Here is a 19,303-nt window from a genome sequence, read left to right on the forward strand (position 1 = left end):
TCAGCCGTGGCTGAGGCTCCAGGTTGAGAGTTGATCGCAGAACCTGAACCCATGGAGATGGTGAGAGCTCGGGCTCATGGAAAGTAGCTCAGCATTAAAAGGGTTTGATTCATCTTCGAAGGAAAGAAGCGTATTTTTATTTGCATCTTGCTGAAATTAACGTATAAAATAATTTTGTGGTGTATGTAACTTTAGTATGTCTGTTAAATTAAATGTAACCTTAATTTGTGTTCATAGAAAGAGAGCCAGAAGTCAGATGAATATTTACGAGAGATAAAGGAACAAAATCTCTTGTTCGAGGCTGTAGAGCAGTGCATTGAGGCAGCAGGCAATGAGTATGAACCTGAGATGCAGAAATCTCTGCTGAGGGTAAGAATACATATCGTCTGATGAGGTACAGCACTAGGTAAAAGCAAGAGGGCGTTCTTGTACTTTGTAAAATGTTATACTGGTTTAACCCCCAGGGTGGTCTAATAAATTTGCATCACTGTCATATGTGTTTTGGTTATGATTTATATTCTCCTCTGGTGCTGCTAATCTGTAATTAATTTTGATGCAAGGTTTTTGAATGAATGGTTACAGCACAGGAGGCTACTATTCCATCCGAGGTGTCTGTGCCAGTTCTTTGCAAGTGCAAAACATTTTAGTGCATCTGACCAGCTCCAGAGTTCACAAATGGAAAGCACAGTTTACTACTTATATCCCTGAATTAGTTGTTATCCAAAGAGCTATTTATAATCATTTTGCATAGCAACAATTAGATGTTACAGCCTATAATTATTTACTGCTTCTTTAATATTGGTACACCTGATTGAAGTTTCTGCATTCCTCCTATGATTACATTCCCATTAGCACCTAAAAATTAAATGATTGCTTCTCTTTATTAACAAAGTCTAACGATACGACTGGTATTGCAATGTTTGTAACTACCAGTGCATGGTTTCTGTTAGTGCAATATTGTTGATCATTTACAACTGATGGTATTGCAGTAGTTTGTGATTTTATTTGTGGATAGCTGTCATTGCCGGTCACATTTATTTCTTAATCTAGAAAAGGGGACAAATTAAATGTATGAAATTCATGTGCACAATATATACTGACATTGGTGTTGTTTACTTCGGACACAGGCAGCTTCTTTCGGTAAGTGCTTCATCAGCAACTTTCCACCAGATACGTTTGTGAAGATGGCCCGAGATCTACGGGTGTTAAATGCCATTCGAGACTATACCATTGGCATTCCTCTCAGTTATCCCCAGTATCCTTGTCTGTGTCCTGTGAGTTTGGATGATTTTGTTGCACAACTGATGTAATAAAATGTGGCCTTTTCTTTTAAGAACTGCATGTGTCGCAACAGTTTTTTTTGTTTGCGGTTTATTGAGTCGGACACATTAATTTCTGCTCAGTAAATATAATTCATATTATCCTCAAACTTTATTAGTTATTTTTCTTACTAGGTACAATCAAAAATACAAAAGAAAACCCCCCTCAATCATATGGGCAGTCTTGTCGCTGTAATAATTCCTTTCCCATTCACAGGGCCAACCTCTCATTCCTGTCTTGACTATCATTTGATCATAATTGCCTTCAATGGGTGATATTGTGTGCTAGCTGCTGAACTAGTAGATTATGTGTAATTGCGTTCAATGGGTGATATTGTGTGCTAGCTGCTGAACTCGTAGATTATGTGGTAAGTTTATTTTGGGAGACTTGACTGAAAATTCTAAACTTCAGTCCGGATGCAAGTAACAGTCGAACACCAGATAACTTCAATGATTCTTTTATTTACCGCAGGGCTACACAAGTGTAACTGTGAGTTACAGCAAATGAAGGCAATTTTCTTTCAGTTACAATTAATTATATACTTGTACAAAACCCCTCCTTCATACAATTATTTCTTTCTTTCATTAGTCACACAGTTAACTCATTAGTTGCATAGCATAGCAATTCTTTATCAACGGAAGGAGTAACCCATTCTCCAGCTGCGTCTCGTTCCCACAGACAGTCATAGCCTTATCGCGATAAGGCCATACCAAGCCGAACACAGAAGCAATTCGTCTCACAAGGCACATACACATATTACACAAACCTTGACATTCCATTTCCCATCAAGCTCTGATTCTAACTTGACATTCCATTTCCCATTAAGCTCTGGTTCTTGAGCCAAACTCTCATTCCCCCCTTTTATCATTTCATGATAACTTCTAATCCATAGCCACTTGCCTCAGTCTTTCCCATTCTGTTTGAACTTCTACCATTTTCCTACGTTCCTCTGCATCTTCTTTCTCATCCATTAGGCTCACTTCATGTTGCTGTATTAACTGTTGGGGAATTACTGCTGCACTGACACTTTTACACAAGCATTTCATTAGGAAGCTAAACATGATTATTACAAGTATTACAACTCCCAAGATCATTAATCCATGCACCATGTAAGACCCCCATGATCCGCCCAGATACATGTTTACATGTAATTCCCTTTTCTGCCTTTCGTTTACGTTACGCCTTGTCCTTTGAAGGGTTGATGTTTGATCCCTTTCACTTTCCTGCCTATTAAGGGTTGTTCTTCACTAACACATCTCTCCCTTATACTTTCATCCTGGCGGTACAGTTTTATGCCTGTTTTTGCAATTATAGTCCCAACTACACCCAATCCGATGGCAGGGCAATCTTCATTCAGTTCTTCCATCAAGGAGCAGGGTTTGGTGCGGTCGTCGCACGTAGGCCGAACATCTGTCCACCGGGGTCACATTCCAGGAGCTTCCTTCCTCAGGGTCGTTGTTGATGCAGCGTAAAGTGTCGTCCCGACTGCTTGGCCTCCCCACTTGTCTCCCCACTTGTCTCCAAGAGTCACAGCAGGACTACGGTGATAAGTAGGTACTTCATCCTACAGGCCGGGTGGAACTGTAACCTGGGGCTTGGAAACAAAAGAGGTTACGTCTCATTTCACTTCAAGGCCTTACAATGATGGATGTGGATCCAGGCATTTTTCCCTTCCACCTTTACTGCAGTTGGGGTGGTAAGTAGGACTTGGTAAGGTCCCTCCCAACGAGGTTCCAGTCCTTTCCTAATCCAATTACGAATCAGGACATACTCTCCCGGATTAATAGTGACAGAAGGGAGGTATTTCCTCATAAGCAGCTCGCACCCGTGAATGAAGGCCTTTCAACACCTTAGTTAAGGTTATCACATAGTTGGCCATTTCAGTAGTGGAATTGGACGTCCTTGGGGTTTTCTTGATCCCAGGGAGTTCGAAAGGGTCTGCCGTATAGAATTTCGGCGGGACTCAGTCGTGTCTTTCCGGCCGGGATTGCACGTATCTGGAAGAGGGCGATAGGCAATAATTTGAGCCAAGTGGCTCCAGTCTCTAGTCTCTGCCTGTAGTTTTGCCAGTTTCGTTTTTAATGTCTGATTAGTTCTTTCTACCATTCCTGCTGCCTGGGGTCGGTACGCACAAGTAATTGTTGTTTTATTCCCAGCTGAGTACAAAATTCCTTATTGATCTGTCCCACAAACTGAGGTCCATTATCAGAGCTTAATCGATGTGGAATCCCAAATCTAGGAACAATTTCTCGCATCAAAACTTTTACTACCGTGGAAGCTTTGTTATTTACAGTGGGGTAAGCTTCTATCCACTTACTAAATACATCAACAATAACCAATACATGTTTATAACATTGGCATCTTTCCAACTCAATGTAATCCATCTGGAGTGTCTCAAAGGGACCTTCCGGTAACGGGGTTTTACCCATTTCACAGGGTATTGCTGTTATTCCTACCAAAATGGATAACCTCACATTTGTCAACATTGTATTCCATTTGCCAGACCCTAGCCCATTCACTTAACCTATCCAAATCCCTCTGCAGACTTCCAGTATCCTCTGCACTTTTCGCTTTACCACTCATCTTAGTGTCATCTGCAAACTCGGACACATTGCCCTTGGTCCCCAACTCCAAATCATCTATGTAGATTGTGAACAATTGTGGGCCCAACACGGATCCCTGAGGGACACCACTATCTACTGATCGCCAACCAGAGAAGCACCCATTAATCCCCACTCTTTGCTTTCTATTAATTAACCAATCCTCTATCCATGCTACTACTTTACCCTTAATGCCATGCATCTTTATCTTATGCAGCAGCCTTTTGTGTGGCACCTTGTCAAAAACTTTCTGGAAATCCAGATATACCACATCCATTGGCTCCCCGTTAACCACTGCACTGGTAATGTCCTCAAAAAATTCCACTAAATTAGTTAGGCACGACCTGCCCTTTATGAACCCATGCCGTGTCTGCCCAATGGGACAATTTCTATCCAGATGCCTCGCTATTTCTTCCTTGATGATAGATTCCAGCATCTTCCCTACTACCGAAGTTAAGCTCACTGGCCTATAATTTCCTGCTCTCTGCCTACCTCCTTTTTTAAACAGTGGTGTCACGTTTGCTAATTTCCAATCCACCGGGACCACCCCAGAGTCTAGTGAATTTTGGTAAATCATCACTAGTGCATCTGCAATTTCCCAAGCCATCTCTTTTAGCACTCTGGGATGCATTCCATCAGGGCCAGGAGACTTGTCTACCTTTAGCCCCATTAGCTTAATGAAAAGTGTTTGTCTTATCAGACTTATGTGTTACTTTAAAACTATCACAATGAGTTTGCAAAATATTTGTTTTCTTTAATTTTAAAACTGGGAATTAATATTTACGCTTAAACAACTATATATATTTTTTACCTATATTAGGTGTATCCTCAGATATTCCTCAATAAAAACTAATTGAGCGTTTCAGCCCCTTTCTGACCTTTTGGACTTTACTTTATTTGATTTTTTTTTCTCTCCTTGAGACATTCCAGGACAGTCGTTAGCTGTGATTGTTGGCAGTTTTGTAATGTCTTTGCCAGTTTGCACAATCTGTACTGCCGCTATCTTTACTCGCTTTATTGCTATGCTCAAAGGAGTCAGAGCTCAATTCCTTTAAACTAGCCTGTTTTCCAAACTGTGTGAAGGCTTAATTTCAGTCATTTGTTCTTTTAACTGGTGAACTAAGATGATTCCTGCTTTATTTGTCTCATCTCACTTCTGTGTATCTCACCATTTTTCTCTGTTCCACAGAGATCACACCCATCTTTGATCATTGTTTGTTTTTTACCAGAGTATTGTGCTCTTCAAAAACCAGAAAAAAAAGAAATTTTAAACTGACTCTTTTATTCACTTGGCCTTGATACCAGATTTGTTGGATGTTACCTCACCGTCCGTCCGCCTTGCCGAGTGACTCTAATTTTTAGTGGTCAAAGGTTTGACTACTCGCCTTGTCCACCAGCTCGAGCGGCGTCCGGGTCAGCAACATCCTGCCAAATGTTGGGGGTGAAAATATTCACACGAAGGCCTTGAGTATCAGTAAAAAAGCAGTTTATTATGTCAGAATTCTGGGAGACAAGATCTGGGGACTCTGCAGTCCCTGACAGCACCTTATCCCACTTAACCTTAAACTCACATGGATTAATATACAGATTCGAGGCGGATAGCCTAATGACTTGGTTCTTTTCCCATACGCGCATTCCGTTTTCAAGACCTTGCCTGTTTTAACTATTCCTCCCTCCGTCAATTCTATACCCAATTTTAATGTATTAGTTCCCCCCAGTGGCCATTTCCCTTCTCCTAAATTTTTATGCAATTCCCCCGATAATTGTCTCAACTATTTAGAGTGCTCTGGATATTGTTCACACAGCGTTTGCAGTGCGCTGTCACTTTCAAAAGTTGTATCTAAAGTATTACCCATTGTACCCTTTGATGCCAGATGGTCCTTCCGATTACAATTTAATAGTGATCCTAGATCACGAATCCAATTTTGAATTTATTACAGGGTTATCCTGCCCTGTTTTTTTAATTGATTAAGGAGATTACGTGTATGGTGGTTTATGCCAGGGTCCGCAACGCTTTTGCCCTGTTTTATGTGTTGGTGAGCAGCGTTATCCGCATCTGCAGGGGATTATAATTTAAGTCACGGAGTAATCGCGCTCCGTACAAGTCAATTTACAGCTCAAAGGTGACAGCGTAAAGATTCTATGTCACCCGCCTTACAAAGTTAACAGGAACCTTTTATCGCAAAGGTTTTAGGTACTAACAACGATCATGTTGGCATCGATATCTCTTTACCTCTTAACTATTTCTTAGGGACTCCAACCCTTGTTCTTTAGAGGACTCTAACCTCAGGGACTCTAACCCAAGCTTTTTTACTTTCTGGGGTTCGCCGGACTGACCTGAATCTCGTAGGGACGTCTCCAGCAGCAGGCAGTAGGACAGGCTCACAACCGGGGCAGCGAAGGAGAAAAACCAAAGTGGTAAAAATACTCACATTTGGGGGCCCTATTTCCCCTACGTGTCAGGAGACGATCTGCCGCTTACACCACCTGCTTCTGTCGACGCACCAGAGATCCCGTACGGGCCACCAAATGAAAATTCTAAACTTCAGTCCGGATGCAAGTAACAGTCGAACACCAGATAACTTTAATGATTCTTTTATTTACTGCGGGCTACACAAGTGTGACCGTGAGTTACAGCAAGTGAAGGCAATTTTCTTTCAGTTACAGTTAATTATATACTTGTACAAAACCCCTCAAACCCCTCCTTCATACAATTATTTCTTTCTTTCATTAGTCACACAGTTAACTCATTAGTTGCATAGCAATTCTTTATCAACGGAAGGAGTAACCCTTTCTCCAGCTGCGTTTCGTTCCCACAGACAGTCATAGCCTTATCGCGATAAGGCCATATCAAGCCGAACACAGAAGCAATTCATCTCACAAGGCACATACACATATTACACAAACCTTGACATTCCATTTCCCATCAAGCTCTGATTCTAACTTGACATTCCATTTCCCATCAAGCTCTGATTCTAACTTGACATTCCATTTCCCATCAAGCTCTGATTCTTGAGCCAAACTCTCATGACCAGTCTGGGATTCTGGCATCATACCTTCTGTAGGCTGATGGCAACGACAATGCCTGTGGTCCAGGAGAATTTAATATTCCAGAGCATCCAATCTTATCATTGTAGGAGGAGATGTTAACATATCTGAAGCTAGCAAGGATGAATAAAAAGTATGTGCTCAGTTGAACAAAAGTTGTGAAACTTTTCCTGAACTCTTAGGGATCCTGGAACTATTACAAAAAACAATTTCCCCATGCTAGGACGTGTTGAAAGGCTTGGTAATTGGTTTAGCTGGCATCACAAAGTGAGAGATTGACAAAAGCTGATCTCCAAAACCCACAAATTCGATTTCAGCCTTGAAATGACCCTGCTTTTTCTTCACGTTAACAAATGTACTGAGACATCAAAAATATTGATGTGGGCTAACAAATATGATATCTTATGTGAGTTAATTGAGTGATATTTTGCCGTTGTTGATACTGGAAAACACGACTGGAATATTGCATCTCGATAATTCACTAGAAAAGCTCAAAACAAAACATCTACTTAGATTGGGAATTACTTGCTGAACAATCCTGAGTGCACTACTAATTACACTAACCATCAATTTAAGATACCATTGAACTCATCAGGTGGTTCCGCTTGTGGCATACACTCGCACACAGGAACCTGTTCTCCGGAAATAAAAGGAATATATTCAAGTCTTGCATCTTTTTTGAATTACACGGAAGCATGGCGAGCCCCTTGTTGCTTTTTACATGCAACATCTAACCAATCAGTTGACTTGCCAACCAATCACCATCCTTTTCTCCTATAGCATAATTTGTGGTGATGGTTTGAAATTTGGCATTCTTGCATTTGTCTTTGATGAGTGCAAGATGAAAAGCTTTGGCAGTATGTTTCTCTTTTGAACAAAATTTAATTGTTGTAATTTGGAAAGGGATTTTATATATAATCATTTAGTTATTCTCTTTCTTGCCAGTAAATTTTTAAAATGTGCTTACCTTATGTATTTGATATTTTGGATCAGAGCTTCTTGTAGTGGACTCATTTTGTATATTAAAACTCGTGAGGATCTTGATTATTTTCAAGTTTATCTTTAACTCAATTTCAGATACAAGCAGCTCACTATTGAAGTTCTCATAGACAGGTAACTGATGAAGTACTCAGTATGCCTATTGTTTTTATAATGATTTGCTGAAAAAATACTGCTGTTTACTGTACTAAAATGGTGGCTGACTGATTGATCACAGCTTTCTTTAGATCTGTCAATGAGTTGTGTGACAATGTGACGGTGTTTTGGGATAATAGATTTTGCTAACATTCTGGCAGGGATATCATTAACCAAAATCAATTCATGGATACAGTTATCCATTTGACTACTTCATTGTATGTGATGTGTATAAATTACAAAGAGTTAATAAGAGAATAGTTTCAGTCCTGCTTTTTTTTTTTATTTCCTCAGATTAGTTTTGCGTAGACTCTATCCTCTTGCAATAAATATTTGTAAGTACATGAAAATATCAGAATTTCAGGGAGCAAGTCGGATTTTGGCACACTGGGCCTGCTATAAGGTAAATGTTTTAACTTTGTTTACCCCTCAGGAATTAGTGCTCAGTATTCTAGCTTTGTCTTTACACTTATGTAAATTAATAATACCAACTGTTTACTAATGACGTGATTATACAGTTGACATCAGTTCAAGACTTTGCACTGGTCGTTTTACTGTACATGTACGAGCCTGGACTTTGAGCCTCAGTAGTTTCTGACAATTGAGAGATAGGACTGCACTTGCCATTGCCCTACATCCAAATATGTATGTGTTCCAGTGGTTAGTGAGCAAGAACACGACTGGCTAATTCAGTATGGAATCTTTGACGTGGTTTTAAAATATCTCTACTGTTGCTCAGGCTGAAATTAACTAATTTACCATTACCAGCGGTTGAGTCAAGGGAGGGGAGCAAGGGGACGGCAGCTTGCATGGAGGCTTGGGAACGGCACGGGTGAGTCAGTGGTGAGGGGAGGGAAGTGGGGTTCAGGGCATGGAGGAGTAGAAGAGGGATCCAAGGTTGGGGGGTGGGTGGGGGCAGAAGATGGGGTCAGAGGCTCGGAGAAGCAGAAGAGGCCTGGTGTCCTCAGTGGGAACAGTCGTACAAGGTAAGAAAATAAGGGGCCAAAAAGGGTTGTGTCAGTACTGTCCAAATGTGTGTCCACCTCAGGGTGTTGGTTGGCAGAGTCCATACAGAATTCTGAGCTCACCTACAGCATTTCAGTTATCCCTGCTGAAAGTGACCTCAGACAATATTCTTTACAATGCGTAGAAGGGAGAGCAATCTGAACATGCAAGTTGAGCCATGTCCTACAGAGTGGCGAGGACAACATTGGACACGAACATCAACATTCAATAAAGAGTGAACACAAAAACACTTTTACTTCTTCCACAATGAAGAAATGTCCCTACCTCCCAGTATCCATCATCTAAAAAATATATATTTTATTAAGGTATTTGTATTATAACCCCCCCCCCCCCCCCCCCCCCCCCCCCAAAACTGCTGACAGCTTAATTTTTCCCGCAGAAGTATCGATCCCCTCAGGGCGAACTTGATCTTCTCAAGCCTCAGCAACCCAGCCCTGTCACTGACCCAACCCCCCCCTTACTCATCCGCAAGACCACCCAATGCGGAGCATGATCTGACACCACTATCGTCGAGTACTCCACATCAACCACCCCCACCAACAACGTCATATCAAAGACAAAAAAGTCAATTCGGGAGTACACTCTGTGCACTTGAGAAAAAAACGAAAATTCCTTTGCCCTGCCTCCCAAACCTGCACGGATCCCCCTCCCCCGTGTGCTCCGTAAACACACTTGGCTCCTTCGCTGCCACCAACATGCTCCCCAACCTCTTACTCAACAGGCCCAACTTCGGGTTTAAAACCGTATTAAAATCCCCCCCATTATCAGCCGATATAAATTCAGATCGGGGATCTTCCCCAACACCCACCTCATAAACTCCACATCATCCTATTTGGAGCATAGATATTCACCAACACCATCGGCATCCCCTTCAATTTCCCACCCACCTAAGCATCTCCACCTCCCAGAGTGAGCCATTAAAGTCCCCACTTCGAACGCCACCCATTTATTAATCAAAATCACCAACCCCGTTGTTTTAGAATCTAGTCCCGAATGAAATACCTGCCCTACCCACCCTTTCCCCAACCTGATCTAATCCACCACCTTCAGATGTGTCCCCTGTAACAGAGCTACATCCACCATCAGACTTTTTAAATGTGCAAACACACGGGCCCTCTTGACCGGCCTATTGACGCAGACAAGGGAGAACGTGCAGACTCCACACAGACAGTGACCCAAGCCGGCAATCAAACCTGGGACCCTGGAGCTGTGAAGCAACAGTGCTAACCACTGTGCTATCATGCCCTTGAGGGCCAGTTAAGAGCGTAGGGCTGTGGGGCTGGTGTGACATGTAGGTCAGATCAGGTAAGGACAATAGATTTCCTTCCCTAAAGGACATTAGTGAACCTGATGGTTTTTTAATGACAATCGACAATGGTTTCCTTGTCATCATTAGACTTTTAATTCCAGATTTTTTTAATTGAATTCAAATTCCACCATCTGCAGTGGCAGGATTTGAATCTGGGTCCCAGAGCATTACTCTGGGTCTCTGATCCAGTGACAATAGCACTACGCCACTGCCTCTGTTCTGACAACCATGAATATACACATTTGTAAACAGCTTCTGTTTATTAATCTCTTTGCCATGTGTTACAATGAGAAAATAATTGGAATGGATTTGTATTAACTTCCCGCTTCCCTGAACGATTGCCATCTCTTGGGATCCACAGGTTCAGCAGAAAGAAGAGCCTGATGACAGCATTGCTCGTGCAATCAACAACAAACTTGGGGACACTCCCGGAATTTCCTATTCTGAAATTGCTGCCAAGGCTTATGAATGCGGTAGAACAGAGCTGGCAATAAAGGTAAATAAACTTCAATCCTTTATTAGATCTTTGTTTTTATCTGAATTAAGATATATGGGGTTCACTTGTTTGTAATAGTCCTCCAATCATAAATCACCTCAGGTTCTTGAGACTTAACTATGTGGCAAGAAAGAACATTTTAAATGGTGAATTCAGAACGTTTATTCACTACTAAAAATGTAACCCGTCAGTCAAAGATAAAAAGCAATGTGTCAATTAACAGCAATTAGCAGTAATTAACAGCAAGAGGAGAACGCTGAACTTTAACAATTGAATAGATTTCGCACTACCCTTCTCAGACTGTCATGAAGTGGCAACTCCAAAAAACATCTGTCTCTCCCCCATGCTATCCACATCTTTCAACAATTTCTCGACATCTGTTTTACATCTTTCTCTGCCCTCCTTTCTCTCCCTGCCTCTGCCCACTCTGGCCAAAATGGCTTCTTGAGACCCTTTTTCATACCTTACAAATTGAAAGCCAGTTGTTGGAAAATAGCTAATTGGTCTATAACTTGTCAATAATTAAATAAAAATTAGCCTATTGGTTTTTAGCTAATTATGTAAGTTGTCTCGGCTTTTAAGACAATTCTTTCTCTCAAACTATATCTCTTACCTCAAGTTTGCGTGTCGACCAGTAATTGGTTAACGTAGCTGTCTGTCTGAAGTTGAGACATATTCCATTGTTATGGACCTGGTTTTAGAAAACTCCAAAGTATATCATGGAGTTCACCCGACCCACGACCTTTAATAGAATTTGGTTATGGGGAGTACAAGGGTCCACTCTCCAGGTGTTATGCAACAGAGACCTTGAGTTTTTTAAAAACAAAACAATGCTATTCTATGAACCCAGTTAACATTATTTAAACACAGTAAACATCTTATCAACTACCAACACACACAACCCCACAGATACAATACTCCATAGGTAACCTTAATACCTTTGCGAGGAACATCCATAAGTTAAACCCTTTTCACAACGACAACAGGTTTAAATTCTCTACACAAACAGGTATTACTTTGAAATCATCAAGTGATCTGGAGACGTTCTTTAGAGAGAGAGCGATATCCAGCTTCTTATTTGAATGGAGCTCTCCAACTCTGAAAACAAAACCAAAAACAGAGCCACAAAGCAGCTTTTAAGCTCCAAACGAAAGTAAAAAAAATAGACAGACAGCCGAGCTCCACCAACACACTGACATCACTGCAGCTATTTGATAGACACCCATTTCTTTTTTTTTAATATAATTTTTATTGGAATTTTTTACAGAAAATATAAAACATAACGACAAACAATGAAATGCAACAAAATAACCCATAATAACTGTGACACCCCCAGACCGTATCGGCGCATGTATCACATCCCCCCCACCCCCCCAACCCTAATGAACAACAAAAGAACTTTAAAAATATTTAAATTAAATAAACAAACATAGTCATTGTCGGCCCCCCCCTTTTCCCTCCCCTTTTCCCTCCCCTTTTCCCTCCCCGGGTTGCTGCTGCTGCTGTCCCCGTACCCTATCGTTGAGCCAGAAAGTCGAGAAAAGGCTGCCACCGCCTAAAGAACCCTTGTACCGACCCTCTCAGGGCGAATTTGACCTTCTCTAGCTTAATGAAACCCGCCATGTCATTGATCCAGGTCTCCACGCTTGGGGGCCTCGCATCCTTCCATTGTAGCAAGATCCTTCGCCGGGCTACTAGGGACGCAAAGGCCAGCACACCGGCCTCTTTCGCCTCCTGCACTCCCGGCTCCACCCCAACCCCAAAAATCGCGAGTCCCCATCTTGGCTTGACCCTGGATCCCACCACCCTCGACACTGTCCTCGCCACCCCCTTCCAGAACTCCTCCAGTGCCGGGCATGCCCAGAACATATGGGCATGGTTCGCTGGACTCCCCGAGCACCTGACACACCTGTCCTCACCCCCAAAGAACCTACTCATCCTCGTCCCAGTCATGTGGGCCCGGTGCAGCACCTTGAATTGGATGAGGCTAAGCCGCGCACACGAGGAGGAATAATTAACCCTCTCCAGGGCATCAGCCCATGTCCCGTCTTCGATCTGTTCCCCCAGTTCCCCCTCCCACTTCGTTTTCAGCTCCTCGATAGACACCCATTTCTTAAAGGTACATCCATCTGACACCATTCAGTCAAGGTTGACAACTCAGGTTCTCTCTTTTTATTCTGTCATCTGAGAAGTACGCAAGATTTTTATTCCCACAACATAAGAACATAAGAACTAGGAGCAGGAGTAGGCCATCTGGCCCCTCAAGCCTGCTCCGCCATTCAATTAGATCATGGCTGATCTTTTGTGGACTCAGCTCCACTTTCCGGCCCGAACACCATAACCCTTAATCCCTTTATTCTTCAAAAAACTATCTATCTTTACCTTAAAAACATGTAATGAAGGAGCCTCAACTGCTTCACTGGGCAAGGAATTCCATAGATTCACAACCCTTTCAGTGAAGAAGTTCCTCCTAAACTTAGTCCTAAATCTACTTGCCCTTATTTTGAGGCTATGTCCCCTAGTTCTGCTGTCACCCGCCAGTGGAAACAACCTGCCCGCATCTATCCTATCTATTCCCTTCATAATTTTAAATGTTTCTATAAGATCCCCCCTCATCCTTCTAAATTCCAACGAGTACAGTCCCAGTCTACTCAACCTCTCCTCATAATCCAACCCCTTCAGCTCTGGGATTAACCTAGTGAATCTCCTCTGCACACCCTCCAGCGCCAGTACGTCCTTTCTCAAGTAATGAGACCAAAACTGAACACAATACTCCAGGTGTGGCCGCACTAACACCTTATACAATTGCAACATAACCTCCCTAGTCTTAAACTCCATCCCTCTAGCAATGAAGGACAAAATTCCATTTGCCGCCTTAATCACCTGTTGCACTTGTAAACCAACCTTCTGTGACTCATGCACTAGCACACCCAAGTCTCTCTGAACAGCAGCATGCTTTAATATTTTATTGTTTAAATAATAATCCCGTTTGCTGTTATTCCTACCAAAATGGATAACCTCACATTTGCCAACATTGTATTCCATCTGCCAGACCCGAGCCCATTCACTTAACCTATCCAAATCCCTCTGCAGACTTCCAGTATCCTCTGCACTTTTCGCTTTACCACTCATCTTAGTGTCATCTGCAAATTTGGACACATTGCCCTCGGTCCCCAACTCCAAATCACCTATGTAAATTGTGAACAATTGTGGGCCCAACACGGATCCCTGAGGGACACCACTAGCTACTGATTGCCAACCAGAGAAACACCCATTTATCCCAACTCTTTGCTTTCTATTAATTAACCAATCCTCTATCCATGCTACTACTTTACCCTTAATGCCATGCATCTTTATCTTATGCAGCAACCTTTTGTGTGGCACCTTGTCAAATGCTTTCTGGAAATCCAGATATACCACATCCATCGGCTCCCCGTTATCTACTGCACTGGTAATGTCCTCAAAAAATTCCACTAAATTAGTTAGGCATGACCTGCCCTTTATGAACCCATGCTGCGTCTGCCCAATGGGACAATTTCTATCCAGATGCCTCGCAATTTCTTCCTTGATGATAGATTCCAGCATCTTCCCTACTACCGAAGTTAAGCTCACTGGCCTATAATTTCCTGCTTTCTGCCTACAGAGTGTGTATTAATAATCAAGTGTTAATAATCTGTTCTTAATTTTAAAAGTTAGAAACTTTTGTGTTCCAAATAACATTTCCAGCCTTTCTAACATATTTATTCATGGATTACTTATTCTTTAATTATATCACAATTAAGGCTGCCTAATCTGGCTGGTTTTTATTAATACTGAAACAAAAACAGAAAATGACTCAACGTTAACTCCATTCTCTCTCCACAGATGCTATCTGATCTGCTGAGATTGTCCAGCATTATTTGTTTCAGATTTCAGCATCTGCAGCAATTTGCTGTTATTCTGTCAGGCAAGGGAGATTTGAGGAAAATGGGTCAAGAAATGAGACCCCAATATAACAGGCAATCTAGGGGTTAAACATACTGAGGGTGGGGGTGGGCAGGGGGTATGCCTGCTAGCACAGAGTCAGAGGGATGCACTCACACCTGGCGAGTTACATTCTCCCAGTCATATTTAAAAACGTCAATGGGAATACACAGGGTGCCTCAGATCCATTGTTCTTAGGGACACTCCTGTCTCACCAGCTATTAGCCCATTACAGAATCTGATGGCCTCTTGAACAGATGTATAAATACTGTGACTAACAGCAGCTCAAAGGCTGGAACATTTCAGAGATAGTGATCATTGTATTATAAGTTTAGGATGATGGTAGAAAAGAACAATAGGCAATCCAGAGTAAAAATAATTAACTGAGGGAGAGCAGTCTTTGAAGGGGCAAGAACAGAGCTAGGCCAAATAGACTAGAACCAAATGTGGGTGGGAAAAACTAGCTGAACAGTGGGGTACCTTTAAACTGAAAGGGTTCGGGCAAAGTCAAGGTATGTTCCTTAAAAAGGGAAAGATAGGGCAACCAAGTACAGAGGTCACTGGAAGAATTGGAGGTAGGAGTTAAATACAGAAGAAAAAACTGTGGTTGTGTCAGGTAGAAAATACAATTGAGAATCAGGCTTTATACGCAAGGCTCAGAAAAGAGGTGAAAAAGCAAATAAGCGGAAAGGAATTAAAATAAAAGACTGGCAGCCAATATAAAAGAAAATTCCATAGTCTTCTGTCGGCACACAAATAGTAAAAAGGTGATAAAAGAAAAGTAGGCCCCAAAAGGAACCTAAAAGGGGATTTACGCATTGAGGCAGGGGGCATAGCTGAAGTGTTAAATTAATACTTTGCATTTGTCTTTACCAAAGAAGCAGATTGTACCCAGGCCATGGTGACGGAGGAGGAAACTCGGGGCTGGATTCTTGCCTTTTGCTGCCGGTAGAGGAGTTCCCGGTACAGGGGAGAATCCAGCTTCGGGGAGAAATGGGATCCGTTCTGGGCATTGATCCATTCCCTACACTCCGTCTACCACCCCCCCCCCCCCCCCTCCACTGGCATCAGGATCGCAGTTTGTGCCCCGCACCAGCGGAAGGTAGCAAAGGGGCCATAAAGACCCATTTGCATCCTTTTACCGGGGGCTGGGCACCATATTCTCCAGGCCTCATGATTCTCTCGGCTGGGAATCACATGGATGAAGATTGGTGCTGGTCCTGACAAGTGTGTATCTGACGCAGTGGATTGCACGGTGGACCAAGGGGGTAACTCTTTAAGGGAGTTACCCCCAAAGTCCATTTGGGGGGCCTCCACCCCACCACCACCGCAATGCACGACCTGCCCATCCCACCACCACCAGACCCACCCCCCCCCACCAAAGACCCCTAAATGAAGAGATGCACCCAGTGATCCCCTAAATAAAGAGACCCCCCCACATAAAAATAAATAAATACAATATGCTATAAACTCAATGCAGGAATTCATAACAAAGGGAGGTTTGACAAAACAAAATGTGGCACAAATATAACAATAGGAAGTCAAGAGGCACAAACTGAAAGTATATGCTATATTAAGATTTTTATTGGGCCGGAATTTCTGTTACTACCGAATGAACAGTGTCTACCATTCGTTAGATTTGTCATTGCCTGTTTAATTTCCATGATCTTTTGCATGACAAATTGCTGTTAGGAGAAGGTCTAAATGACCAGGTCTGCTGTATAGACATCTTGTGTGAATAGAGCAAGCAACTGTGTTGCCTGGGTACAATTGCTTCCCATTCCTTAATAACCAATCAGATTGAAGAATTGTTTTCTTTTTTGAAAAATATTTTATTGGGGTATTTATATATTTACACATCAAACGCAACAGAAAACAAAACAAGCCAACAGGGCTGCCAATAATCAAACCAACAAACTACCTAACACCCCACCAACCTGCCTCCCACTCCCAACGCTGCTCGGTGAGGTGTTGGGGTGATGGAGGAGTGGACCAGGGTATCCCGGAGGGAACAGTCCCTGTGAAATGTTGACGGGGGAGTGAGGGGAAGATGTGTTTGGTGGTGGAATCATGCTGAAGTTGCCGTTACTGGCTGAGGATGCCGAGGCTGGTGGGGAGAAAAGTGAGGACAAGGGGGACTATATCCTGGTTCTGGGAGAGTGGGGAGGGGGTGAGAGCAGAGTACCTCCCACAGATAGTCCCACTCGACCCGGTCAAAAGCTTTTCAGCATCCATGGCTACCACTATCTCTACCTCCCTACTCTCCAGGGGCATCATAATCCTGTTGACCACAGTGGGTGGGGAAACCACAATTAAGGAAAAATGAAGACATGTCAGCAGCACTGTTTTGGAAAGTGGCATCATCAGAACAGATGCGACAGAGGCGAAGGAATTAGGAAAATGGGATGGAATCCTTACAAGATGTGGGGCATGAAGAGCAGTAGTCTAGGTAGCTGCAGGAATCAATGAGTTTGAAATGGATATTAGTGGACAGTCTAACCCCAGAAATTGAAATAGAATGGCAAAGGAAGGGAAGAGTAGAAGATGGACCATGTGAAGTTAATAGTGGGGTGGAAGCAAAATTAATAATTTTTTCCAGATCTAGACGGGAACATGAAGCGTCACTGAAACAGTCGTTGGATGCACTTTTAAATAAGTTGTGGGTAGGAGCTGGAGTAGGACTAGAACAACAAATGTTCCACATACCCCATAAAGAGACAGGTAAACCTGAGACCTATGTGGTTGAATTCACTTGTCAAATCTATGGAAAAAGATTGGATTAAGAATAAAACAAAAAAGACAAGCATTTAAAACAAATATTTAAATGCAATTAAAGACTGAATGTGTAAGACTCCACATGTATAAAAGTATATATTTTGTCGCAAAGAGCATGTTTGGCAGTAATCAAAATGTTACATGTTGTTAAGAAGGGTGCTTTGACTAGAAATGTGGTGAGCTCACTTTGTATACCCCATGCAAGTACAGGAACCTCATGTTGCTCAATGAATTTGAATCGCAGTTAAGCAGCAAGATAGCATTTGGAGACGAGGTGAATTCTATTGTACTCTCTGTAATCTTCAACTGGAAACATTTTGCCCTCAAGCTGTCCGTCTGCCATGGAATGTATATTGTAAATGTTACAATTGTATTGAGGCACCTCAGAGTGGAACATGCTGTTTGGAGACCAATTGAATTTTATTGCACTTTCTGTAATTTTCAAGGTAAGAAGTCTTACAACACCAGGTTAAAGTCCAACAGGTTTGTTTCAAACACGAGCTTTCGGAGCACGGCTCCTTCTTCAGGTGAATCAGGAGCCGTGCTCCGAAAGCTCGTGTTTGAAACAAACCTGTTGGACTTTAACCTGGTGTTGTAAGACTTCTTACTGTGCTCACCCCAGTCCAACGCCGGCATCTCCACATCATGTAATTTTCAAGACAGTGTTTTGTAATGTACCTTTATAAATGTTATGAATCAAGTGCATTTTTATGGAAAAAATGCCATTTTTAGACAACTGGAACAATGAACAGTAGATTGGACAACAGCATCTGTATTTTCATGTCTAACGCATGCAACTTCTCCCCTAAAGCTACTGTGTAAATTACACATAAGTAACGGTCAGGAGTGTTGTTTTGACAAGGTATTTTGGCCCAATGTAAGATAAATTATAGATTTGTTTCTATATTCTTGCAAAGTGCAGCTTTGTCACTTTATGTTTATTTGCTGCGGAGCTGTACTGAGAGAATCACTGAAGAAAATTGACATTTCTGTAGACTATATAACTTCTGTTTGGTTCTAGCTTTTAGAGTACGAGCCAAGGTCTGGTGAGCAGGTGCCCTTGCTGTTGAAGATGAAAAGGAGTCAGTTGGCACTACTTAAAGCGATAGAAAGTGGAGACACTGATTTAGGTAATTGAAATATTACAATGAAAGTAGAACTTTTAGCTGAAGGCAATGATTATATTGGGTCATTCTTCCACTTGAACTTTTCATTTTTCACCCCTGAGTTAATTCCTAGTAATCTATCTTGAAATTTGCAATGTGTAGAGGTGATTGGCTTTTAATCATCCTGGTTTTAAAAAAAAGTGCCATAATTAAAGCATTGGAAGGATAACATTGATGGACAATGTTATTTTGGGGAGTAGGGGTTCGGGGAAATGAAAGCAAAGATTTTATTTTGTTTGACCTGGCAAACAGGTTAAGAAGGGGGAGGAGGCCTGGTTGTCGAATCATTTTAATCTAAAATTATAGTAACACTTTCCTGAAATCTTAGTGAATCATGTATATCTCTGAAGGACCATGTGACAAAGTTGGAAGTCAGAATATAGTGAACATGTTAAGTATTGTGTTCTAGTGGGTGGGGGTGCGGAGGATTAACCATGATTACTAACCAATGACCAGTGAGGTTTGG

The 19,303-nt window shown here is 42.1% G+C and overlaps 1 protein-coding gene across 2 annotated transcripts in view; it reads left to right on the top strand.

Annotated features, from left to right (window-relative positions):
- The window catches only part of vps16 (vacuolar protein sorting 16 homolog), an 87,919-nt gene that overhangs the window by 38,242 nt on the left and 30,374 nt on the right, over nucleotides 1-19,303 (top strand). For both annotated transcript variants that reach the window (XM_038789020.1, XM_038789021.1), the window contains 6 exons: nucleotides 238-369; nucleotides 1,128-1,255; nucleotides 8,046-8,081; nucleotides 8,397-8,505; nucleotides 10,799-10,933; nucleotides 18,693-18,801. In XM_038789020.1, coding sequence (XP_038644948.1) covers nucleotides 238-369; nucleotides 1,128-1,255; nucleotides 8,046-8,081; nucleotides 8,397-8,505; nucleotides 10,799-10,933; nucleotides 18,693-18,801 — 649 coding nt within the window. The remainder of the gene's footprint in view (nucleotides 1-237; nucleotides 370-1,127; nucleotides 1,256-8,045; nucleotides 8,082-8,396; nucleotides 8,506-10,798; nucleotides 10,934-18,692; nucleotides 18,802-19,303) is intronic.

Source organism: Scyliorhinus canicula, chromosome 2, assembly GCF_902713615.1.
Source record: "Scyliorhinus canicula chromosome 2, sScyCan1.1, whole genome shotgun sequence".
NCBI lineage: Eukaryota > Metazoa > Chordata > Chondrichthyes > Carcharhiniformes > Scyliorhinidae > Scyliorhinus > Scyliorhinus canicula.